The sequence below is a fragment of the Rosa chinensis genome, chromosome 4 (assembly GCF_002994745.2).
Source record: "Rosa chinensis cultivar Old Blush chromosome 4, RchiOBHm-V2, whole genome shotgun sequence".
In the NCBI taxonomy this organism is placed as follows: Eukaryota; Viridiplantae; Streptophyta; class Magnoliopsida; order Rosales; family Rosaceae; genus Rosa; species Rosa chinensis.
The window spans coordinates 7,058,966-7,084,875 of record NC_037091.1 but is presented as its reverse complement, the minus strand read 5'-3'; the positions used below and the strand labels follow the sequence as shown (position 1 = coordinate 7,084,875).

The window sequence follows — 25,910 nt, the reverse complement described above, 5'->3', positions numbered from 1 at the left end:
AAACCTTATCATCGTCGGCCATTGAAACTGTCAGCAAAATTTCCCTCAAGATCATCATCCTCAAAAGTCAACCTTCTCCTCACGGAAAGTCGTCCGCTTTTGGAGTTTTCAGATTCCTTTATCCTCTTAAAAACACTTTGGGAAGTTTGCTGTCCCTGATAAAATCCCTTGGGACTATGAGGGCCAAAGAGCTTAAGTACTTCCTCCTCGGCCAAATTGGCCGTGGGAGTCCCCAATTCATTAACAGCATGTTTCCTTCCTGTATCTCTCTTCTTACTCTCTTCACAATTAGTTGGAGCTTTTATCAGGCTTTACCTGTTGGTCAGTAGCTAACTCTTGGTTTTTGATTTGTAGAAGATTACTGAGGGTTACTTCGCAGTTGCAACAGCTGCACATAATCACAGCACTAGCCGACGATACTTTTGAAGTGGACGACGAAGAAGCCTTCAAAGCCGGTGGCATTGTCATATCATATGCATCCTCATCCTGACTATCATAAACTGGCTCCCTCCTCTGGTCATGAAACATATACCTCCTTCGGGCCCTAGGATCAGACAAGTTCATATTTGGCCAATTCCTCCTGTGACCTCTTGGGAAGTTGACGTACACTATATTGACTGGAAAAGGGTCGGTATCGACAAGCTGAGCTGGTTTGCTCGTCTCTCGAAACTTCAACTTCCCTTTTTCAATGAGATCTTGCAAAGCATCACGGTAATCCACACAATTGTTAGTAGAATGCTTCCATGAATTGTGAAATTTACAATAAGACTTATTTCTAGTTTCATCGGCCTTAGGTATAACATGGCCGTTTGGCAATTTAATTACTTTCTCAGCAAGAAGTTGATCAAAAATTATGTCAGCCTTTGTGATATCAAAAGTGTAAGTGCGGGTAGGTGTCAATCTTAAAGGTGTGCCATCTTTGGTATGGTAGGTTATCGGCTGAGGTTTATCCTTGATTGGGTTTGTTGGCTTTGCAAGGGCATTACAAACCACTGGTTTGTTTATAAACAATTCGGCAGCATTGATATCGGCCGAATCTTCTTCCTCGACCTTCAAACCTTCGAAATTGGCCTCCATAGCATGAACAGTAGGATTTTTATAATAAGTTCCCTTTGAGGCTGATCTAGCTTGAGTTTCTTCTCTGATGATTGCCTCGTATCTAGCCACGCTAGTGGTTAATTCAAAGATGTCCCTAATATCGACTCCTTCATATTTCTTGCGCAACTCGTAATTTAGACCTTGTTGAGCTATCCGGACAAACTCTAGCTCTCCCAAATTAACTCTGCACTTGTTTCTTGAGGCCTTAAATCTATCCAAGAAATCTTGGGCCGATTCATGTGCTTCCTGATACATTTTTGCTAAATCAGCAATTGTGACTTCTGGTTCGGCTATGTAGAATTGCTCATGGAAAGCTCTTTCCATGTCGGTCCAGTTTGGAATAGAATTAGGAGCCAAGTTGACATAGAATTATGAGCAGGGCCGGTCAGTGAGTTCTCAAACCACTTCAACTTCAAGTCGTCATCTCTAGAATGCTCAGCACATCGCGTTGTGAACCGAAAAATATGTGCTATAGTTAATTGGTAATCATCTCCATTGAATAAAGGAAAGTCGGGAAATTTGAATCCCCTCGGATAGTCTCTGTTTTCAACCATTTCCGGATATGGTTTGGTGTATTTCGGCCTGGCCGTTCTTCTAGGAGCCGACCCTACAGTTTCTTCACAGATTCTCCTTATTTCTTCGACCGTCAACCCGTTCCTAGGTGGATTTTGTCCTCCTAAACCGTTGTTGTTATTTATCGGCTGTTGCACATAATTATTGGCCATTCCAAATTGGGGTTGAGCTTGAAACGGCTGTCCACCAATAGGAAACTGAGCCAGTGGTTATGGAACATAAGCATGAGCTTGCTGCCATGGAGGTTGAAGTGCTTGGTTGAGTTGGCCTTGTTGATTTTGTATCAGCATGGTTTGCAAAATGTTCTGACCATTCACCATAGCCACCATTGTTTGGTTCAGTTGCTCAAGAAACGTTTGCAATCCTCCAATTGATCGGTTAGTATTCTCTCCCAAACAGTAGCTAACTGATCTACCAACGTTCTATTGTTGATTTCTCCTCGGGTAGCGAGTTCATTCGTCTGCAATTTAAAAACCTCATTCAATGCTTTGTACATATATTCGGTTGACACTCCGGCCGGTCCTAAATAATCAGCTTCCACAGTATCTCTAACTCTACCATCTTGTGCTGCATAGATGATAGCACCGGGAGTAGTTGCACTATTCGAGGCACTTTGAAAAGCATTAAGTGGTGAGCCTCTAGACGAATTTTCAGTAGATTGCTTGGCCAAGGCTGCGTCAGCGGCTGCTCATCTCATGTCTTCTTGCCTTGCAGCAGCATCGGCTGCCGCTGCTTGTGTAGCCTCCTGCCTTGCGGCTAGTTCGGCTGCTGCAGTCTTTGCTGCTTCTTGAGCTCTACGTTCATCGGCTGATTGCTCTGCCGATGAAGAGTCTGAAGTCCCATTTCCACTTGACTCAAGTGACATTCTGATTGAAGTATGATCGGGCTTCGGCCGTGAAGGACAAAAAGTTGAATAATGTCCTGACTCTCCACACTGAAGACACTTCTTTCCCCAGCTTACACTATATGGGTTGTCTTGTTTTTGTTGACTAACCTTCTTCCCTTGTATTCAACCTTACTAAGAAAATAGTAATCTTGAGTCCCACTAGGGGTGCCAAAAAATGTTGCCTCTGAAAATCACCTCGGCCTATACAGCCGAGGGATCAAGGAACAAATGTCCTTCTCAATGAATAGATGCGGAGCGTGCCAGCACATGGCCAGAAGGCCAAGTGTGCAACTGTAGGTGTAGTGGATGTAGATCTGACTTATCAAGCAATTGTTAGCAGAGGAAGGAACTTATTCTCTGCTGCGGTTCGATGCCTCTAGATTAAGGACTTGGTGGCTGAAGGTCGGGTGAGTTAGGGGCGGTTGTGAGAATATGAGTAAATATAAGATTAATTGCTACTATGCGACTACGAACAGTAAATAGCACGATCAAACAAGTAAAGCATAAAGACAATAAGGAGCAAATAAAAGATAATAACAACGAAACTGAAATCTGGAATGGCTGAAAATTATCAACTATTGTTTGAAAGAAAATGAAGAGAACAATTCAAAATCGATACTAGGCTACAAGAAAGGTAAAGTAACTGAGATTGTAACTAGCAGAGCAAATAAACTAAGGAAGCAGACAGAAATTCTACCTTAGCAAAAGGTAAAACGAAATAAGAAAAGCTTGATGGCTTGAGTTTCTGGAGTTGTGTGTGTGTTGTCTTCTGTTGATGCTTCTATTTATATTGGCTCCTTTGTGACTTGAACTGATCTCTTGATTCTTTGAAGTTGAGTGGAATTCAGCCTCCTCTTGGCTTAGTGACTCTATCTTGCTTCGGCTTCAATACTTATCGTCGGCTGACTTGATCCTTGGCTTTATCAGGATTGGCTTTGATGGAGATAATCAACGGCTGCAATTAATCTTGAAATAGACTAACTTGGATTGAACTCTCCTTATCAGCTGACATGAACTCCAAGTCGACTGAAATACTAAACTCGATCAAATTTCATGTTTATAGCTTATCGGCCTCTCTGACAATCGGCTATTATCTTTCTAAGTTGAGTTCATATTGGAAACCAATTAGAGTATTGGCCAATGGGCTTTTAGACAATAAACCAATGACTATGGGTCGTCCGATAACCAATGGCCTAACTTTCGAAACCTCTATCGGCCTAGTTTTTATGTGACTTGTCTTGGACCAGATGAATTGTCCAATTATTCATCGGCCAACATTTCTGGCAATCAGCCCAATTGCTTGTTAAGCGGCAAACTGTAACTAGAAATCATTCAATATCTATGCACATTAGCTACGTCCGAGTGGTCATGCAAATGTGGGTACAAACAATAGGACAAAGATTGTGACTTACTTTCCAACATATGATAGTTGTAAAGATTGTATTTACAACTCATCTAGAGCTAAGTTTTCTTAAGCTTTAAGAAGCTAGTTGTAACCTCGTCTATCTAGTATAAATAGAGGTCTTGAGTTATAGAGTTGTAATCCCATGTTGTGGTGAGTGAAAACAAAGAGAGAGAGGGAGTGGAGTTTAGAGAGAAAATGGAGATTTCTCCTAAAACTCAAGTGTCTTTCCTTTGTTAGTGTGTATTTCCTCCTGTTGTAAGAGAGAGGGTATTCTCAATTGTTGCTCTCCTTATTGCTGAAGATAAATTGTTGTATCCTTTTGCTATAGTGAAATCCTTCTACAATTTGCCTATCATCTTGTGCTTCACTCATTTTCATAGTTTCTACTTCAGTTGTAATTGGGTGCCCCATACCACAACGTTCCTAACACTTGGTGGGAAGCACATTCGTCACTGCGGTTTCACTAGTAAAGGCATGAAATTATTGGACAATGAGATTGTTCATCTCTCTTTTCCTTCCTCAAATTCCAGCTACAAAACCCAATGGATTTTTTGTTTCTCGACGAAAAGATCAGGAGAGGTTTAATCTGTGTTTTCTGTAAGAACTTTTGTGTTAAACAAAGTTATCCCTTTTACATTTTTTTTTCTTTTCGATTTAGTTTATTTTAGGATGCCAAAGAATGATGTGGTGTATGTAATGGTTGGATTTGTAAATTGGTCGGTTTCTAATGGAATGGGCAAAATGTGTTGTTCCTCTTGTGAATTCTGGTAAGATTAAAATTCTTGGGCGGTTTATGGGTGCGCCGAAGTTCTTATCTATGATGCAAGATATCATATTTTCTGTAAGGTATAACTCTTACCATTAGTTACCACCTGCATTCCTTGGATAAAATAACTGGTTTTGCGTTTAGTCGAGTAAATGTGTTATATCTTTTGCAGTTTCTTTATCCACCGTACCATTCTATTTTTACGGATGGAGATAAGTCTTTGTGGACGCTACATGCTTCCTCTTTCAGTAATTATACAGTTCCTCCTCTCCTCGGTGTCTTAAATTTGCTAAAAATCTAGGTGGAAGAAGGAAAACAGTACTTTATGTTGAAAGATATTGACATAATGTGCTCTACAAACTAGGGTTTAGAGTTGTAATAGGAATGTGTTCTAGGTATTCAATTGTAATCAGATTCTATTACCTTTTGGGTACCTTGTAACTACCTATTTAAAGGGCTCCTATTATCAATGATAACACACAATTCCATTCTTCTACAACACGTTATCAGCACGAGTTCTAACCCTAGCTGCAAAAAAAAAAAAAAAAAAAAAAAAAAAAAAAAAAAAAACCCTAAACACCAAAACCTACCGCAAGTAGCCTCCCTACTGCCTGCAAGCCCCCTGCAGCCCTGCCAGCCCGCCTGCACATCAAACCGCACTGCCCAGCCTCCTTGCAAGCCCATTGTAACCCAGCCTCCGTGCAAGTCCACTGCCATGCACGCTTCCTGCAGCCCCCGCGCATCCTGCAGCCTCCAGCCACCTCCGCACCAACCCTCGTTGCACACCACCTGCAGCCCTGAGCACCAGCCCTCTTGCAGCCCTGAGCTTCAGCCCGCAGCCCAGCCCAGCCCCCCTGCCTGCCACGCCACTGCACCAGCGTCCCTGCCCGAAGCTGCTGCCTGCCTTGCAATTTCTGCCCCGCCACCAGCAGATTAGGAGGAAGAAGAACAGAGGAAAGAAAGAAAGAAGAAGAAGACCGAAGGAAAAGAAAGAAAAAGAAAAAAGGAAGGGAGAAGGGCTGGGCCCGGAAAGAAAAAAAAGGGGTTAATGCTCATACACCCCAAATCCACGAGAATACTTCTCATACACCCCAAAGTCTTTATTTCCTTCGTCTTTACACAACTTTTTCTCTCCTTTCTTCCTACCTACCCATCTTATCAAAACCTCTACCAGTAGTACCCTTCTTTGTTGTCCTTTTTCAGTTTGGTTTGCAGCCTTTATCTTTATATGTTAGAGTCTGCATATGCATAATAATAGTATTGTTGAAAATGTGGTGGGCCCATCAGAGTTTCTTTTGTTTAAATATACAGATGTTAACAATCATCCTCTATTTTTCAAAGGTAAACAGTACGTATTACTATTTATAATTTCGATTATTGACAGACTTGAGTTGATTGCTATCTGCAAAAATACTAGCAAAGAATTGCAAAAAGAGAGAGAAAAATTGAGAAAATTGAAAGCCTATAGAGAAAGTCTTAATAGAGAATCTCCCAACTATTGAGATATCATCTATAGACTTCAAACCAGAATCTATAAAGTAGAACAAGATATTGATAATCTCTTATATATTCTGGAAGAGGAACAAAAACCTCTTGATAATTTGAGCATTGGTTAGATCCGCAAATCACTGGTATCAGAGCTTGTAAAATAGCTCAAAGGGGAATATATCCCTCCTAATGGGGACAATGTCAGAATTGCTATTAGAGAAATTAAATTCTCTATTAAATTCCTCTGATGAGAAATATCAGAGGCTGTTACTAGAATTATCTAGATGTCAAACTCATCTAGAAAAGTTACCTACTATAATCCACCAATTGGAAAGATTGGAAAACAAAATGGATTATATCAAAGAACTTCCAAAAACGAAAGAAGAAAATCTAACAGTCGTTAGTAGAAAAATCAATGGATAGCAAAAAACGCTGGATTCTATGAAAACAATACTGAAGGAAAAGAAAGTGCCTACAGTAAAAACAAAGAAAGCTAATGGATTCAAACCATTAGAAAAACCAGACAAGAATCTTGTTCCAAACATGATTTTTTTGGAACCATCTACTAGTCAGACTAGTATCCGGTATGAAAACCCGGAAAAAAGAGATATCAAGATGTTAAGCATCTTTGGAAAAAAGAAAGGAGTACAGCTCCTAAATGCTGAAGCATTCGAATTCAACAAAATCGAACAGGAGGTAAAAAACTCCTTCATTCCAAAACTAGATTTTAAACAAATCTACAAAAGGGGAACGTTTGATCTAATGGATAGCCATTATTTTAAACTACTGGAAATTACAACCCCCTCTACAGCAGGAGGAGAGACTGATCTTCTAATTATCACTCCTTCAGAAGTTGCTAGAGCTCAAGCAAAAAATTATCAATTTATGCATATTGGAGCAGTCCAAGTAGGCATAAATCTGCTTGCTCGTGAAGGCATAGACTGTTCGGTTCTATGTGTTCTACAAGACAATAGATTAACAGACTTCCGAGTTAGTCTGTTGGGAACTCTTGAAGCATCTCTATGTGATCAAATAGCATATTTCAACTGCTTCCCAAATTTCACAACTAGCTTGAAAGATGCAGCTCACTGTCTATGACTGAGAGTCAAGACAGATGGCATATCGATGAAAGAAGATATGCAATAACTAGCCATAGTATACAGAATATACTATAAATTGATGAGCACTACAGTAGCCCCCAAGACCAGAATAACAAATATTCCGGGTCTTACTACTGGTTTCCTCACCAATCAGAAAAACCATTCACAACAGATTTATAAAACTACTTGGAATGAAGTGACTTTTCCTCTTGAATGGAAATTATCCGGTCCAAAAAAGCTACCAGAAAGAGCGAAAGCAAAAATCTATGAAAGTAGAAAGACTGGAGAAATCTGTCTCAACTTTGACAATCACAGAAAAAGTGATGTCTGTCCTGAGAACCTCAAGATAAACAAGAATCTTCTCAGAAGAAGCTACAGCACTAGAGAAGCTAGTGTTAATGGTACAAAACCCACTATTGAAGAACCTATATCTGAAGAAGAATTAGAAGCTGATCTAAACAGACCAGTTAATATGTTCAGAGCAGAAAAGCTCTATGAACTCTATGAAGAAGCAGAATCTTGCGAAAATCCTGAACGATTAGAAAAACTAATCGAAAAAATGAAAGAATTCAAAATCAGAAAGACGAGAAAAGTTTTTCCTTATCAAGATGTTGAAATGGAAGAAGGAGATAGCTCCAGAACTTTCATTATCAGAGAAAAAGGGAAAATAAAACTCCCAGTTCAGAAATCCCCCACGGGTAGAAAAGGGGAAAGAAATTTCCAAAGATTTGTCCCAGAGGACAATATGCCTAAAGTTCCAATCACGAACTATAGCATCTGGTTAAATCTAGACAAGAGTCTAGATAAAAGAAAAACCATTGACCAATAGGTAGATAGCCTGATGATGGCTTCTGCACTTAACCTTGGAAAATTTGAAGCACCAGATCTGCAGGTGTACTGTGAAACTACTCTTACTGGAGTAGCAAAAAAGTATTATCTGTCTTTCAAAGAGACTGCCAGAGGAAGAGACTGGCTAGAAGAAATCAAAAATTTAAAGTCTCCGTATAATTTTGCAGTACCCCTGTATGATCAGTTCTGTGGAGATCTCTCAAATCTGAGTGAGAAGGCTAAAGAAACGGCCAAATCAAATATCTATGCTCTCAAAATCTGTGACATGAGATATTTTGAAGAATACTTGAACGAATTTCAAGAATATTACTGTACGATTGGTGAACTAGAGAATACTGATCTAGTCAACCTGTTGCACAGAAAACTCCCTGAACCATTGAGAACAGCTGTAAGAGAAAGCATAGCTGAAAAACCAATTGAAAGATTTTCAGTTGGAGGAATTGCCGACAGAATCAGGCAATTATTGAAAAAGCAATGCAAAGCTAATCTTAGAGCTAAGATGGCCAAGAAACAACTCAAAGGAGTTGAGAATTTCTGCTACGAAATACTGGATATGCCAACCAACTGGGAATGTCATGAATCCAAATTCCACAGAAAGAAGAAAGACAAATATTACTCTAAAAAGATTCAAAAAGAGTAATCAGAGAAAAGATTGGAAATTCAAGAAAAGTTCCAATTACAAAAACCAACAGGATGAATATCCTAAAAAGAAATTCTTCAAGAAAAAGAAGAATACCCATCAGCATAAACAACCTAAAATGAAATTCTTCAAGAAAAAGAAGAATACCTATCAGCATAAACAACCAAGCAAGAAAGATTGTAGGTGTTGGTTATGTAAAGCTGAAGGGCACTACGCCAATGAATGCCCGGAAAAGGGTAAAAGAACTACAAAAGCTCTCTTTGAAGAATATGAGCTAATAGTAGAAACAGCGAACATGAAAGGTTACGAAATAGCCTATTCTTATGAAGAAGATGACATGTCAGTTTATTCTGCCTGGTCTGAAGAAGAAGATTCAAGTGAATCTGAGTTAGATTCTGAAGTAGAGTACTTCGAATCAAGATAGATGAATGTTCTAAGAATCAAAAACTGGGAAGAAAGCAAGACAAAATCTTTAATGTCTTCTTATCAGATAAACCCTGGTACATTCGTTTGTGACTACTGCTTATGTCACAAAAAGAATGGTCTCCCTATGTTTTGTGAGGTGTCAAAAAAGACTTATCACAAAGAATGCTTCATAGCTGAAGCAAGAAGAAAAACCAAGAATGGCCTTGTCAGCCAATTGGTAGAGCAAGAATATGAAGAATATTTCTCTGAGCAAAAAGATAAAGAAGTAGAAACTTTGTTCCAAGAAATCATGGAACCATCTTCCTCAAAAATAAAGGAATAAATCATCGATGAAGAAAAAATCGATGAAAATGAAAATTTTGAACTTGTTGAACCACCAGAAATTGTTCCAGAAGAATGTAAACCATTCATTCCGAAGGAACAAGCTCAACAAAATGAGCTTCTACAATCAAAAGTCGTCTCTACTAGTAGATACAGCAACTACATAGAGATTGGGCTAAAATTCTCTGATCACAAAAAATATCATCTACATGCCTTTGTAGATAATGGATCAGGATTTACTGTTGCAAAGAGATTTGCAATTCCAGAAGAACTCTGCAAAGAAGAAAAGAAAAGAACTGCTACTGGTGTTACATTTGATGGAAGCCATCTCACCATGAATAAGGTAGCAAAAAATGTTCATATCACCATTGGTGGAGGAACATTTATCATCCATAATGCTTGGCAATCTGAAGGCCAAGGATCCGATTTCCTGTCAGGAAATGATTTTATTCTCCAACAGAGATTCATTCAGGATGAAGAAGCGATAGGCTTCAGAAAAGGAGAACGGGTGTTTTGGGCAGACCGACTTACACAAGCAAAAAGTGTAGTAGGTTCTGGTTTTACTACTCAGTATCAGGGAACGCAACAGAATAGTGGTGTTCTTACCCCCTACAAACCCAAATTCGAGCCTATACTCCAAATCAAGCAACAAGAAGAATTACTTGTTGAAGAATCCTCTGAAGAAGAAGAAGAAGAAACTAGTGAAGATGAAGAAGCTAGTTTCATCCATGAGCATAACCTCAAGCACTTTTAGAATAAGCTTGAGTCTCAGAAAATTCCCACTCTTGATAAAATCAAGAAACTACTCGAACAAAATATTGATGTAGACCCTCAGAAGTTTTGGGAAAAAGACCCGGTGGTATGTGAATTAAGATTACATGACATGAATGCCATCTGTCATGTCAAAGCCATTCCTCAGTATAAAGAGGAAGATAAAAAAGAATTCAGAAAAGATATTGAAGATCTCCTGAACAAGAGATTAATTCAACCTTCCACTAGCCCTCATCATGCTCCAGCATTCTACGTGAGAAATCATGCAGAAAATCTACAAGGAAAAGCTAGAATGGTGATTGACTACAGAGATGTCAACAAGAAGACTGTCAAAAACGGTTATCAAATTGCTCAAGTAAGAGTATTGATCAACCAGCTCAGAGGAGCTAAAGTCTTTTCGAAATTTGATGCAAAGTCGGGTTTCTGGCAGGTCAAGATGCATCCCGACACTACACCAATTTTGTTATCAGACAACGGCAGAAAACCGTTGTGTGATTTGAAGACCCACCGTTGTAGAGTGAGCCGTTGTTTGATGAAAAATCAGACAACGGTGGAACACAGTTGTGTGATAAACACACAGACAACAGGTATGTGTTATAACTGTTGTGTGATAGCTCAGCAGATGGCTCGGCAGATGCCAAGCGCGCAGCTACGCAGTAGTTGAGGGGCGTCTTCAGACAACAGTGCTTGTTTTCAAGTTGTTGTATGTTAAGCTTGTCAGACAACATATTTTTATTTTGTGTGTTGTCTGATTGCTCTTCAAACTTCAGTTCTTGGACTATATCTGTTGTCTGATTAACTTTTGGGACAACAGAGTTCAATTGCTTCTATTGTGTGAGTATAAATTAGAAGACACTAATTTGTTAAAAACCGATGTGTGATATAAATGATTGCAGTGTATTTGCCCCAATTTTGGCCATTCGTGCAGTCGCCATTATATCTATTCTGTTGTCTGATCATTTGAACATCCCATTCCAAAATTAAATTGTGCATTCATTTGGTCCATTTACCAAATGAACAGTAGTTCATCAAATGATACACCACACAACATTTGAAGCTGGAAAAAGCAAATTGTAAATTGTAAGTAGTTCTGCAATGATACACCACAACACGAGTCTTTAAAGATCATAAGAGAATTAATCCCCACTACTAGAATTTTGGCCTTTTACATCGGCCAAAAACCGATGTTAAAAAAAAAACCATCCGATGTCTTAGTGGGTGATGTTAAAGATCACGAACAAAAAGACATCGGTCAAAAACCGATGTCCAGATCAACAATATACATCGAATAAGCTTATGGAACCGATGTAAAACAGTTATTATGATAATATATTAGTGTGTTTAGATATTGTTAAACCTTCATATTTTGGCATTTAATGTTTAATGAAGTATAGGTCCAATAGCATAAATATTCATTTTAACATCGTTACTCATATTAGAAACGATGTTTATTATGGTATCAGACATCAGATTATTTTCATTTTGCCTGCCGTTTGTGAGGTTCACACATATTTTCCATATATCCTACTATTTAAGATTCAATCTACATTCCTTAGTATATAATAAACGATGTGCATTATTATAATAAACATCGTTTCCTTTTATGGAGCGATGTCCATTTTACTATTAGACATCGTTTCCCAAATTGTGAATCGATGTCTACATTGATTCCGGACATCGTTTCCTAAATAGTGAATCGATGTCCACATTGATTCCGGACATCGTTTCCCAAATTGTGAATCGATGTCCGCATTGATTCCAGACATCGTTTCCGAAATTGTGAATCGATGTCCGCATTGATTCCAGACATTGTTCCCTGTAGTTTACATCGACGTCGATTAGTTTTTTAAACATCGCTTCTTACTCAATACGTCGTTATCCATGAAAAATGAGACATCGATTTTAGTTTCGAAACTGATGTATTATCTCTTTATGGACATCGTTTTGTAGTTTAACACTGATTTGAAACATGTGTGTATACATCATATCTTTTATATGAGATGATGTCCAAGAAATTAATTATAGCTGCTAAAATGATTGTAATCCACATTCAACAACAAGACATTCTGAATTAATTGAATATGGGGCATTGCATTAATTTCTGTCGAACAGCAGAATTGTTAATAGTTTCAAAAATAGGTAAAAACACCCCAACCTACATCAAGGCTAGCCCAAAATAGACCATTGCAATAACTATATGCAGTTTAGTTCACCTGCAACTATACAACGTTCTACTTCAAAATGATTCTACAAAATCTAGCTAGCCTTACTCAAAATCACTTTGGTAGAGTCAGCATCTATAGCAAAGTCTGCAAATAGTCAGCTACTTCAATGCGGACCTCGTCAAGTTCATCTTGGGTGTATACTTTCCGAGTCTTCACTGCCCACTATGAATATATTCAATAACATAAGTCATAATCTGCCCACTATAATTAAACCAAAGTTTCCATCATAATGCATATACCAAAGCCAAAGCCGATCCTTTCTTTAGCTTGACAGCAAGTATTCCAAGCATATCATCAGCTATCAGAAAATTTATTCCCAAGTGCAGAATCTGCATTCAGTAGACTGTAATACTTAAGCTTGGCGCAGTTCTAACTTTTAACACTGCAAGCACAAAGAGCACATGAAAACAACTGGCCAACACACTGGAGAAAGTAAGGCATACCAAATGGTTATCACCAGTAGACTGGCGGAGAACTCTCATCTCTGAACATGGATGGGTTCTTTCTCAAATAAAGGTACTGAGCTACGCTTTTAATCTGGAAACATACAATAATTATCATTAAAAGATAAAAAATGAGATAGTTTATCAAAACATAACCACCATGTTAGAGTAATTTACAGGTATCACCAGATAAAGATTTATGGGTAGTTTAAACACATATACGCAACTTAAGTGAATCACTACAAAATTAAAATCCCTTTTAATCAATATAGTAATTACTAATGCAAACCTAATATAAGTGGTACAAAATTCTGAATGCTTCTGTGAGATGCTGATGCAACATAGAACAGAAAGTTTTTGCCGCTAACGTTAACGTGGATGCTTACAGTAGCAATTATATTCATAGTGAGTAGCTATAGCTATTAACATCCCAAAAATCTAAATAAAAATTTCTAAAAAATGAGTAGTTATGTCAAAGATTAAAAAATAAAAGCATTCTAAAGATCAAGCATCTAAAACTTGCACTTGTATCCATAGAGGAAAGACTAAAATACATCAATTTGTATGAAAATACTATCAGAAATCCAAGATTCTGTTTAGTAAGTTGGTACCATTTTAATAAGTTGGCACCAACTATAATATGTTTTGTAGTTACGTGCTAGTGTTAAAATTTAAAAACATGCATATGCAAACTGTCCGAAAGAAGATACAGGCCAATATATATCGACATATCCTCATGAATCATGATCATGTGATGTAGTCATTGATTTAAAACAGTTATTGTATGTCGATCACGGGACATATTCCTAGGTATTGGATACTTTTGTAGAGGAATGGCCAAAGGCAATGTATCCAAAATTCTGGAATCAGCCCGAACAAATAATTTGAAGCTTGAGATATTGCGGGTGGTCATTTAAAAGCAATGCATTACAACAAAAAGAAACCACATGATATTCAATGTATCAATGAACTGCATTTGTCAACAATTTTGTACACACAGACAACTAAAGCTTACCCGAATAAGAGCCTCGGAGTTTTGCCCCTCTTTATGTAATGCAGGGCAACGTGAAATTATATAAGCATACTATTAAGGGTCTTTCACATACTTTCATGATACGGGGTCTGCAAATGTGCAAAATATGCATTGTAAATAGACTATTAATATCATAAAGTTAAGACTTAAGACAAATTGTTTATTGGTAAGGGTGGTTTGAAGGAAATTTCATTGAAAATGTACGACATAACCTTCTGCTCCCCTCCCTTCACCTGGAACACATTTGCATCTGAAAGTCAAAAAAGATAGTTCTATTAAGGATCAAACCTGCTCTGTTTCAGCTATGAGTACAACCTTCTTTTTTCAGATTTCTCCCAAAACTTGAGTTTCGGTCCTTTCGGAGCTGTTCAAAAATAAAAATAAAGGTTATCATAGAGTACATAATTCAACCAGGAAACAATTTAATTGAATTTGTTTCGACTAAGAAATGGAAAGATAAGAAGACGTTTACTGATTTGAATTCAATTGAATTGAATAAAAAACTCAATAGCCTAATAAACAGAATCATGATCGTTAACTCAAACTGAAATCAAGTAATCTAGCAGTTACTAAGCTGAATGATGTGATAATCAAGTGAACAAAATCAATATGTATGAAAGTGAAATCTCACCAAGCCTTTCATGATGTTGACTTTCATGTCTAAGCTTGTTATCGGCTAAAAGCAGATGTTGACCTTGATGGAGGCTGGAGGTTTCTGGAATTGAAACAGTGGTGGAGATCCTTCTTATATATTCAATGGTTCGGGTAACTCACACAATGCTAAGGAACCAAAGGCCCAAAATAACTCTGAGAAGGCATGCCCAATTGAAAACTGAAATGCCAACAATAATCAACCATGACCACAATAGAAGATATAGGGTTGTTCAAAGTAATCAAAAGCAAAGTAGAAATTTTGAAAAGAGGATATCAATCAGCAGAGACTAAATCAAATGCCTATATCTCTAACCTCAGCACAAACAAAACTAAGAGAAGAAGAACACAGCAGGAAAATAGGATTTCCAAACCTGCAATCGTTTACTCTCCAAACCAAACCCAAATCTATCAGTCCTCTTATTCTTCTAGTCGAACACTGCAGTGATAAAGCAAGTGTCAATCATGTATGCAGACAGAACTAAACCAATCAACCAGTTAAAGAAGAAAAAGCGAATGATAATGAGTGATGATCCTAACCGATCTTTTGTGGGGACTGATAATGATTGCATATTTAAAACAGTGGAGAAACTGTGTTGGGTCTTTGCAGACACTTCCCGAACAACCTAATAAGTCAATTGCAGATTTTATAGCATTAGAATACGTGGTAGAAGTGTAAATTGCCAGAAAACTCGAATAAATCTAGAATCTTATAAAGAAGACAAAACCAGATATTTTTAGATCCATCTGGAAAACACGATCTAGAAGGTGAAATCATACTTCTATCAGAAACAGAGATCTCTTTCAAACTGTGTAGCCTTCGAATTCAGAATTTAGTTCTGAATTCAAACTGAAAATTAAACAGCATACGTTACCGCGTTGATGCGGGTTTGTTTTTTGTAGAAACCAAAGAGTTACTTGGAGTGACTTCATTTAGCGCATGGAGAGATAGAAACCGAGGAGGACTAAACTTGCAGACTTTGAAATCAAGTTTCAAAGGAAAAGTTGCAGACGTTTTATAGAGACTCCAAATCAGAGAAAAACAATTTCAGATCAATGAGTGAGTGAATTCCTAAAGAAATTGTTTTGGGTACCTGAAATTAGAGGAGATAATGAGCAGAAACAAACAAAGGAATTCCAAATCCACATATCAAAAGCTCCCATCTTCTTCCACAATTCTGTTTCTAGTATTTTACGATCTATCACAATTTAAGTTTTAGTTGCTTCACTTACTTGTATGTTTCAAACAAGTCAAAAAAAAAAAGAGAGAGAGAGAAAGAGACAGAGAGTAATGTTTTAAATGCGGAAAATACCTGATTCTATAGAGAGAGCTGAAATAAGGGGACCATATACTCCTCTGTTTGGGGAAGCTGTTGTCCCTTTCCCAGACCAATGAAATCGGATCTCTAAAGTTTTCTTCTTAACCTCAACTGCTTTAAATTCCCAGATGACTGGCTTATCAACCCCTTGGGCATCCTTTTCAATGTCGAAATCGTTCAACACTAACTTCTCCTGTAACAAATGAAAACAATCAGAGATCGTTGTAGCCTATAGAGTGCATAAACAGTATGAGTGGCTACCTGAATATAAACATCGAATATCCGTCTTCCAAGACTAGAAAAAGATCTATTGCCTCTGATTATAATCTCCGAAAAGTAAAGCTTCAAATTTATAAAACTCAACAAAATCCCCAAAATTTCCCACATCAGTGACAAACAATGACAAGAATTGAGAAAGAGCGAACCAGAGATAAAGAATGCCTAGAAAGCTCCAGTTACACGGTCATGGAAGCTTCGAACTTTGCCCAGCTGAATGAAGAATAACTTGGTAGATGAAACACAATTCCTTGGAAGCAAAATAAGAAACAAAAGCTCAGATCTGTGATTCAGAACTCACAAATCCTTCAAAGACTTGTATTCCACAGATTAGTGAATTACCTATGACTCAAAAGCTCAAAGTTTCTCCGAAACGGCGGCCTTGAGGAACCGATGCTGTTCACTGTCTTCGAGCACGTACAAGAGCTGGCCTGACTCGAAAAAGATGGAGGACGAGGCGTCGAGTTCTGCTTGGATTCGAAGAACCAAGAGGATGAAGAGGAGGAATAGAGCGAGGAGTTGGTGTAGAACGAAGAGGAAGAATAGAGGCTGTCGAATAGTTAGGGCAACTGGGCAAGTCAATTTTAGTCCAAATTTGTCTAAGTGTGGGAAACAACTTTTCATCCCCGCGTTTTCTCTCAAAAATTTTTAACTTAAGCCGCTCCGCGTTTTCGCAAAAATTTAAATCAAACCTTTGACATCAGTCAACAGTAAATATCGATGTCAGTAATATACATAGAAATCGGTATTTGAGAAATCGATGTTAATGACATTTTTTTACATCGTGTGAATTCCTCACCGATGTAATTGTCATGATGTCTAAGGCCAAAATTCTAGTAGTGCCCATTTGTAAGGGAACAAAACCACACCAGTTCAAGTGTGCAAACCACAACTCTAGCATGATGTTTGAATTCTATATCAAAACAAGCATAATCTACTCCTAAGTCACCAGTACTTCACCATGATCTTAACTTGAATACCACAGCACACATATTAAAAGTCCTTGTCTCCTACTGTGCTGTAGGAGCCATCTGCTTCAGTTTTGCTTGCAAAACTAACCCAGCTTCATCAGATATGCTTTTCTTCTTAGAAGCAACCTGCATATCAATTTACAATTTCGTAATTAGAAGAAAACAACAACAAAAAAGGAAGAACTTATAAGCAAAGAAAGAGTAGCCCTACTTTAAAGCAGTTTAAGTATGCATTAGAGTCAAGAGGAGCATTTTTGTCCCCCCTTTGATTAAAACATACAAAGAAAACATTACAGCAATCAGCAATCTCCTAAACTCTGGATCAATGGTCACAGAAACACTACTCAATTGCGGCTGCCACAGAGCAGCAAAACAATGAATTTTTGAAGGTAATAGCAAAGTAGCTGAGATATGAAATTGGCATTACGAGTAGCAAACAAGAAACATATTATGCATAAGGAGGTTTTCAATTTCAGGTCTCGTATATGAGCAAGAAAGAAGGAAGACTAATCACCAAACCTAGCAAATGTAAGAAATATTGAAATAGATTCACAAAGTGGAGAACTTTGACCTCAACGAGTTGTTCGAAATTGGACTTGAGGAGATTGATCTTGTGGTCGCAGTAGTCTTTGGCTTGAGGCATGTTCTTCTCGATGAAGTAGCCGGTGCCGACATCGACGAGGACCTGGTCGGGGTCCTGGAGAGTTCCGGAGACGTAAAGGGAGGCGGTAAGAGGGACGAGCATCTTTTTGCCGGTGGGTCGGAGGGAGAGGTCGTGGAGGGCGGAGGAGGCGAGCTCGAGGCGGGTGGTGGCTGTGCGGATGTTGTTGAGAGAGTCCTGGAGAAGATTGACCTCCAGATCAGTTTGCTCTTTCACTGCCTTCAACTGCTCCACGCTCAGCTTCTCCATCTCTTCTCTCACGCCCATCGCCATCTTCAGTCGATCTTCAACATGCACATAAGATACTAGCACAAACAAGAATAGATTTTAGTAAAAGCCCAAATGAAAAGGTAGATGAATGCAGATGGCTGGAATATCATGTATGAATGTAGAAGAAATCAACAAATGTAAATCCCCAGGAAAGTTATGTTAAATTCAAAACCATATTAATATTTCTGGAACACATATTATAAATTAAAAGCGTCTTACTTGGTTACAATTTTATCAAACTTGTACATTTTACCAAACTTATTTTTCGGATTCAATTTTAGTTATATTCCGATCCAGATGGCCAGTGACAAAATTACTAGTGCAGTCTAGTAAATCTACTGAAAATTGAATCAGGCTTATATTAAAGTTCAAACAAATAAGCTCACCAACATCAGGTTCCAATTTTGCACTGTTTAAGTCTGACACTAGCTTGCTGATTGAGTCTTTTGTGCCATTCTAGATGAATCAGCAGGGACAAAAGGATCAGAACCAATGAAACCGTATTAAAAGGGTTGAATACAAGTTACAAATTCTGCAAAATGAATAAGAAAAATGCACATAAAAGACAACATCAATACTGTAATGACTAAGGAGTAAATCCATCAAATCAATTTCAAAGCAATAATGTAACACACAGAATCTAGCAATAAAAGACAAAATTTTGTGACAAAAGTAGGGGCAAAGAGTACCTAATTGCAAGATTAGAAAACAAATTCCATGGCTTAGGTGATTAAGTACTGGCATGTGGCTTATTTTGATGATTTCGACTTTTAGCATTCAGCAAGATACAGACTTGATATCTTTCAGGTTCAGTACTATCTATTCTATCTAAGGAAACTAAAAGATGTTAAACAAACTTTACTTCTTAGCTAATATGTTAAACCACTAATTAAGTGTTTTACCTTTTGCTTTGAATTGGCTTATCAAAACATACCATTAGTTAGAATTTACAAATTATTGCATTTTAGAAGCTAAGATGCGGTACACTACTACAGGATACAATAGTAAGTGTGTAATAACGTGGAATCCTCACAACTGTTTAGATAATAGGTATTTACACCATCAAATTGGTTTTACAATTTATGACTCTATGTTTACATAGACATACTCAAAGTGTCAAAAGCATTCATGATTTGGTAAAGCCAAGGAGAAGAAAATATGGTCAAACAAATGGAGGTAACAAATTGAAGCTACAGAGAAACCACTTAGAATAAAGGCCTTGTCAGCGTACCATTCAGAAGGCTTATTTTCTCTCCAGTATCCTTGTATTGTCAAAGGCGTTGGAACAAACGAACAAATATGCCCAACATTCACTGCTCTGCCTAGTGCCTACAATCAATCCTTGCTAAAACATAGACCTAAATGTAAATAGGTAAAGCAAAAGGGTGAGTTCCATTATGTCCTGCAATATCTCTATTAAACATCAGCTCAGTTTTTTTTTTTTTTTACTCTTTTTTCAATGAGAAAAATCATATGAAAAAGCCATGGTTCATGCTTTATATATACTTACCTCCCAGCCTCATCCTTCTCTCTAGTTTTACTTCAGAAAAGAATGCTTGCTCTAATAGGCAATTCCTCCTACACCTGGGGTGTCATTGAAAAAAGAAGAAGTTACTATTGCCTACGGTATTGCATTCATTCACATGAGCAGTCATCCAATTCCAACTCTAGTATATCATAGATTAGAGCAAATTACCTCTCGACACTGTTCGATGGACTAGGGTCCATTCCAGCCCCACGAATACTGCAAATCCAGAAGAAAGAAGGCTTGAGGTGAATCAAAATCCAAGGCCAATCATTCTGTTTTTGCTCTTTATATGCACTTCAATTCTAAAAATTGCAAATTTACAAATGAATCAAAATCCAATTAATCAACCCATATGAAAAGGATGTATTACCAGATATGACCCAAATCCGACTAAACTAGGCGGCAATACTGTAAAAAGAAAACAAAATTAGCAGTACCCAAACTAAAGAAAAAAAATTGAAATCTACAAAATGAAAAACCCTAATTCGAGATTTAGGGTAGTAATTCAGGAAAAGGGAAAATAAGAGAGGAGAAATGGATGAGGGAGATTACATGATAGAGACATCGCCGCGATAACTTAACTCAATCTAGGTGCAATCAATCGTCTTTGATCCTCTTGAGAAGCTTGTTAGCCCAGCGTTTAACGCGTCGCTTCAGGGTATAGGCAACAATGATCCCAGCAACAAAGGCAATTGCACAGAACTTTGAGCATGTCCACAGGGACACCACTCCTCTGCAAGCAAACATAAAAAATTTACCAATTCAGTCCAATTGCAGAAATTCAATCCAACTATTGAAGTTCACTTAACCATAACACAAGTTCATATACTAATTCAAGCCTCACCAATACGTGAACAACTCTACTTAAACACAAGCCAAAACAAGTTTGGGAAGCTCAATAGCAAAACCCATAATCAATTTGCGAAAAAGCGATTAAAGAACCAAACTTTGGTAGCATAATTGTTAGTTAAAGACAAGGCATTATGGACCTACTGCATAAATTGATCAAATATTTCACGAGTTTCACACCAAAGTAACCCAATTCACACATACAATCAGAAATTTATAAACTTTAAAAGGGTAGAGCTAGATGGGTCTGTACCTAACAGGTCTGGCGACTATAATACGAGACTGATCGGACAAAGCGGCAGAGAGGCCCTCAGTAGAACGAGGACCTTCCAAGGAAGAAGAAGAAGAAGATGATGAAGCTTTTTCGGATTGGTGTGGGAGAAGCTGGTACATCATCCCCAGAAAAGTCACGTTCTTTTCTCTCTCGAAAGGCTCAGAATCCATGGTCGGAGATGGAGATTCGAGTCTCTGTTAAACTCTGGTGACTAGAGTGCACAATTTTAAGATCTGCTTATGAATATCAGAACCCTAAATTTTGCATCTCAGTGAATTGAAACAGTAACGAAGAGCGAAAGCTGGCAAATCCAAATCAAAATTGAATCAAAACAGTAAAGGAGACGACGAGAACTTACCAAGTTCGAGACAAATCGAATCAAAGGCGTGAAACCAAGTTCGAGATGACGAAATTGTTTAGGTCTCCTGTGTGAATCCAAGTCTAAGGCTGCTCCGATGTGAATCCACGGATTCACAGAGAAATCTCCTTTAGGGCTTCGAAGGGAAATCTCCCATTTAGGGCTTCGAAGGCTTCGCTTCGGAGGCGATGGATTCAGGGTTTAGGATTGTGGAGTGAGTCGAGGCAGCTGTGGAGTGAGTCAGAGTGAGAGTCGGACAACGAGGGAGTCAGAGAGAGAGTCGAGGTGAGTTGGGGTCAGCTGTGTGGTTTTGTAGAGTGAATGTCGTGTCGGGTTTAGCTGTGGGCATTAGTTTGGTCGACTGAATGGATTTTTTCTGAAGTGTTCTAATAGTTTGGTCTGAATAGATCGATGCTATTGTGTAGTTGTCTAGCGCTAGGACACATGGCCACATAAGCCATTAATTTCATCATGCAGGCATCAGACCATGGTTTTCCACATATCTGTTGTCTGAATGCCACTTAAAAATTTTCAGTTTTGCCGCCTCTTATTGCCTGCTGAGAGGGAATCAAATTTTGGGGGAGAGAATGCAGGGAAATGTTGGAGGGAATAGTGCCATTTTGAGGCAAATCTACACACATCCAAACTTTCCCAATATATCTCCCTTTATCAGACAACAGAAAGTAAAAAAACAGTTGTATGATATTTTGCAAGCTACACTCATACAACAGATATAACTATTCTGTTGTACTTTAGAGTATCAATTTGGAGCCAAATTTGAGTCGATCTAGGAGGGAAATCTGCCGCTATTTTTTTTATGATTCACACAACGGATTATTCTTATAACCGTTGTGAAATGACCTTCTAAAAAAATTTCAGAATTTTAACCTCCTTATACAACGTTAGTTTAGTAAACATGTTGTGTGAATAACTTTTCTTCATCACACAACACATTTTTTTTTTCATTGTGCAAAAAGTGTTGTGTGTTAACATTTTTGGTGTAGTGCAAGAGTGTTCCTCTCACTGCATTTGGAACACCACAAGGTCATTACGAATGGCTGGTAATGCCTGTTGGTCTCAAGCAAGCTCCCTCAATCTTTCAAAGAAAGATGGACAACATCTTCAAGCACATTGCTGAGTTCTGCATCGTCTACATAGATGACATCCTGGTCTTCTCCAAAAACAGAGAAGAACACATGAAACACCTCCATGAGGTTGTAAAGCTGATAGTTCAGCATGGAATTATCCTAGGTGAAAAGAAAATCTTCTTTATCCTCGATGAAGTTGATTTCCTAGGAATAAACATCAAGAATGGAGTAATAAAACTCCAACCTCATATCCTTGAGAAGATCTGGAAATTCCCAGATAGAATTCCTGATGCTGAGAGCCTACAATCCTTAGTGTCATAAATTATGGGATAGATTTCATTCCCAAAATATCAGGGTTAACAGCAATGTTATCTCCAAAGATAAGTTCCAAAAGAAAATGGAACTTCACAGAAGATGATGAAAAAATCGTGAAGCAGATAAAAAATCTCTGCAAAAACCTCCCTCCTCTTCAACAACCAGAAGAGAATGATGAAATTATCCTCCAAACAGATGCGAGTGATAATTATTGGTCCGGTGCAGTTCTGGCAAAAACGCCTGGAACTAACATTGAAAAAATCTGCAAATTTTGTAGCGGCAAGTTCATCCCTGCAGAACTGAATTATCCCACAGGGGAAAAAGAAATTTTGGCTGTCAAGAAAATAATTTTAAATTCTCCAGCTTTTCTTGGAAAAGCCTTTATTGTTCGCACCGCTTGTGCCAGAGTAAAGAATTTCAAAAATTTCAAACTTGATAAAGCTGCCGATAGAGGAAGATTAGCAAACTGACAATTATTTCTTAACCAATATAATTATAATGTTGAATTAATTGCAGGAAACAAGAATTATCTTCCAGACGCATTGACCAGAGAAATGGCAATGTTTAGCCAAAGAGATGATGACGAAGGTCGTAATCCCAGAAGCAGAAGAACTGGGAAAGAACATGAGCCTGAAGTGGATCCCAAAGAAACCAGAGAAAAAATCCTCAAAAGGTTTCTGCTAAGTCCAAAAGGACTAACCACAACTGATCAATCTTAGGGTAAATGATTGGCTAGCTCGTCTCAAACGGCAGACGGTAAAGGCTCATCAAGATCGTTGACGGCTGCTGCTTTGCCAAAAAGCAGACCAACTCCAACTGGAGTTATAAATGTTTTTAATTATGAATTAAGAACCTTTGATGCTCCTGTGTTCAGAATTGGCAGGAGACTAGCTTACCACCAGAAAGCAATTCTGGATAATCTCCTATTTACTTTTCAAGAAAGAAGCAGTGGTCTAATTTTCCCGGCACTCTTTGCACTAGCTGAAGAACTTTATGAGAATGCCAGACCACAGTTTGAAGAACTTCATACACAGCAGAGTGTTGTAAGAAAAGAAAAAATTCACTTCCTGGAAAGCCCAGAAAGTGTTAGGGTCCCTATCATGGCACTTAATGAATCAGACTAGCATGAATTTCATAGTCTGATAGGAAGTCATAATTCTGAAGACTGAGTCCCTCCAACTCTCTTTATCATTGCAAGACCATATGTTGGAAGATACTTAGTCAATGTTCAGAGTGAATATCCTCAAGAACACAAGCTTTGGCTTATTGAAAATGCTTTTGTCCATAATCTGTGGACTAAAACAAATGATGAGCTTAAAGGATTGTCACCTATCATTGTCAACACAGTCAAAAACATTAGAAAAAATGACTATATGCTTCGTCTGAAGTCCAGATCCACTCCTCCAAAATGGATCCAGAAGGCAAACAGTGAGGTTGAGTATATTTCTCCATATCATTATGTGAGAATTATTCAAAGGAAATATCTGCAGCCTGCCTGTGTTGGTTGCAATGGCCAACCAAACTCAAGCATTCCATAGATGAAAGCCATGACTTTAGAATATATCATGAAGATCATCTCTGAAGATATCAACAATACCTTCCTGGCAGCAGGAGAAAAAACTATTATCACTGCATACGATCATCCTGACATAGTCAGCAGTGACATGTTCCTATCTCTTACCAAAAAAGAGATAGATTCGACACTAGCATGCTTACAGTGGGTAGAAAGACTTGAAACAGACAACCACTATAAAATGTATGTTGATACAGATGTCGAAGACAATGCAACAACTGCTCGTATGGCCCAGGCAGACAACAACTCCTTTGTCCTTGGCCACAATTTTGAAACCGACGAGAACATGTGAAGCTACAGGTCAAGAATCAGCACCAAAATTGCAACTGTAGACCTTTAGACTTTTCTAAAAGCTACTTTTGCTTTTGCCAAAAGTCAAGAAAAAGACATTTCACCAACTACTTTTCTACTTTTCCCATCCGACCTCCATTATCAGGAGCACTCAGAAAAGCTGAAAGGTCACGGAGTTGTTCTGTACATTTTGATGTTTTGAATTATAGTTTGAGTTCTGCTCTCTATATAAGGAGCTTTAGTTTCAGTTGTAAGGGGAGGAATAATTTCCATATAAGTTCTAGATCAGAAAATAGAGCAGAAGAGTCTTCTCTCAAATAGTATAGCAGTGTGCTTCCCTTCCTGTCTAAGTGTGAAGTAGTGTGCTTTCATTACAAGTAAGTATCTGTTCTCATTCTTATGGATAGCTAAACAGCCTTTTGCTGTTTACCTTAGAATGAGGCTCTGAATGTTTAGCATGTATGTATATTTGAATAAATGAATTCAGGTGGTTGCTCACCCACTTCTTCAACTATTATAGTTGTCATTACATTTCCTTAATTATAGTTGTCATTACATTTCCTTAATTATAGTTGTCATTTCACTATCCAAATGCATGCATCCTATAGAAATCTAAAGTTCTAATAATATTTTTCACCTGGAAAAAATCAGTTTTAGAACCAAAAATCAGGACAATAAGCAGTGATTCTGCCTGTTAAAGTAGCTGTTAGGCGAAAAACTTGGGCATGTTGAAGGCTAGTCTTGTTTTTGTTTTTGTCGTATAGGGCGAAGTTTTTTTTTGGTCAAACAATATTGCTAGAACCACTGGTCAACATCGGATACAGAAGGCATTTTTTCCGAAAAAAACCATCCCTATTAGTCTTTTTCTATCAGCAATAGATTAATACAAAAGTTTTGGACAGTTGGGAAAAATATAGGAGCTTTTTGGGTATATGGGAAAAGACCCAAAAAAAAGGAAGGGAGAAGGGCTGGGCCAAGGTAAGAAAAAAAAAAGAAAAAAAAAAGGGAAGGGAGAAGGGCAGCCCACCAACTGCCAATTTCCGACCAGATTCCAGCAATCCTAATTTAGCTACACGCCTGCATCAACACGCGCGTGTCTTTAAACCAAGAACAATCACGTAAGTTTTTATAATTAAGGTTGCTACTTTCTTGTATTTAAATTCCTTTTATTTCTTGCAAATATTTGAATATATGTTGCCAAATGATTTTGATATTTAACAAAGCGGAATTGTGGGGATTCACGCTTAACGAACTAGGAGTGTTCGTATGAACTAAGAGTGTTCATAATTAAACGAACTAAGAGTGTTCGTGTGAACTAAGAGCGTTCACAATACTTGGACTAAGAGCGTCCGTAAGCATCAAATTGTAACCATATTAAAACATCATTGTTTGGTCTAATCCAAAAGAGTCTCTTGGAAATTGATTTCTTGGTAGCATAGCTCGGAAATCGTATTGTTTTAGT

The 25,910-nt window shown here is 38.0% G+C and overlaps 2 protein-coding genes and 3 long non-coding RNA genes across 7 annotated transcripts; all 5 read right to left on the bottom strand.

The window, feature by feature from the left end:
- Positions 1 to 12,525: 12,525 nt before the first annotated feature.
- Positions 12,526 to 14,089, bottom strand: LOC112200287. The gene is made up of 3 exons (XR_005810081.1): positions 14,007 to 14,089; positions 12,992 to 13,085; positions 12,526 to 12,877 (listed from the first exon to the last, which is right to left on the bottom strand). It is a non-coding gene; the product is annotated as an uncharacterized LOC112200287 (long non-coding RNA).
- Positions 14,090 to 14,099: 10 nt separating this feature from the next.
- LOC112200286 lies at positions 14,100 to 15,097 on the bottom strand. The gene is made up of 4 exons (XR_002936240.2): positions 15,050 to 15,097; positions 14,656 to 14,739; positions 14,313 to 14,388; positions 14,100 to 14,113 (listed from the first exon to the last, which is right to left on the bottom strand). It is a non-coding gene; the product is annotated as an uncharacterized LOC112200286 (long non-coding RNA).
- Positions 15,098 to 15,685: 588 nt separating this feature from the next.
- On the bottom strand, positions 15,686 to 16,842 carry LOC112200316. Of its 3 annotated transcripts, none has more exons than XR_002936268.2 (5): positions 16,613 to 16,840; positions 16,420 to 16,520; positions 16,256 to 16,336; positions 15,989 to 16,187; positions 15,686 to 15,700 (listed from the first exon to the last, which is right to left on the bottom strand). It is a non-coding gene; the product is annotated as an uncharacterized LOC112200316 (long non-coding RNA). The 3 variants fall into 3 exon arrangements; XR_002936267.2 differs by lacking the exon at positions 15,686 to 15,700 and adding an exon at positions 15,710 to 15,874; XR_002936269.2 differs by lacking the exon at positions 15,686 to 15,700 and adding an exon at positions 15,712 to 15,859 and having other exon boundaries at positions 16,613 to 16,842.
- Positions 16,843 to 17,230: 388 nt separating this feature from the next.
- On the bottom strand, positions 17,231 to 18,175 carry LOC112195829 (probable prefoldin subunit 5). Its single transcript, XM_024336043.2, has 2 exons — positions 17,813 to 18,175; positions 17,231 to 17,367 (listed from the first exon to the last, which is right to left on the bottom strand). The coding sequence occupies exons 1-2, from the start codon at positions 18,173 to 18,175 to the stop codon at positions 17,281 to 17,283; spliced, it is 450 nt and encodes a 149-aa protein (XP_024191811.2). The 3' UTR covers positions 17,231 to 17,280.
- Positions 18,176 to 20,297: 2,122 nt separating this feature from the next.
- On the bottom strand, positions 20,298 to 20,993 carry LOC112198703. The gene is made up of 2 exons (XM_024339829.1): positions 20,803 to 20,993; positions 20,298 to 20,433 (listed from the first exon to the last, which is right to left on the bottom strand). Exons 1-2 carry the CDS (start codon positions 20,991 to 20,993, stop codon positions 20,298 to 20,300), a joined length of 327 nt encoding a protein of 108 aa, XP_024195597.1.
- Positions 20,994 to 25,910: the final 4,917 nt, after the last annotated feature.

Coding starts and splice junctions, on each gene's coding strand:
- LOC112198703 (XM_024339829.1), bottom strand. CDS start 20,993: ATGGATTCTGAGCCTTTCGAGAGAGAAAAGAACGTGACTTTTCTGGGG. Junction 20,434..20,802: donor ATAGTCGCCAGACCTGTTAG/GTACAGACCCAT, acceptor GTTTGCTTGCAG/AGGAGTGGTGTCCCTGTGGA.
- LOC112195829 (XM_024336043.2), bottom strand. CDS start 18,175: ATGGCGATGGGCGTGAGAGAAGAGATGGAGAAGCTGAGCGTGGAGCAG. Junction 17,368..17,812: donor ATTTCGAACAACTCGTTGAG/GTCAAAGTTCTC, acceptor ATTGATATGCAG/GTTGCTTCTAAGAAGAAAAG.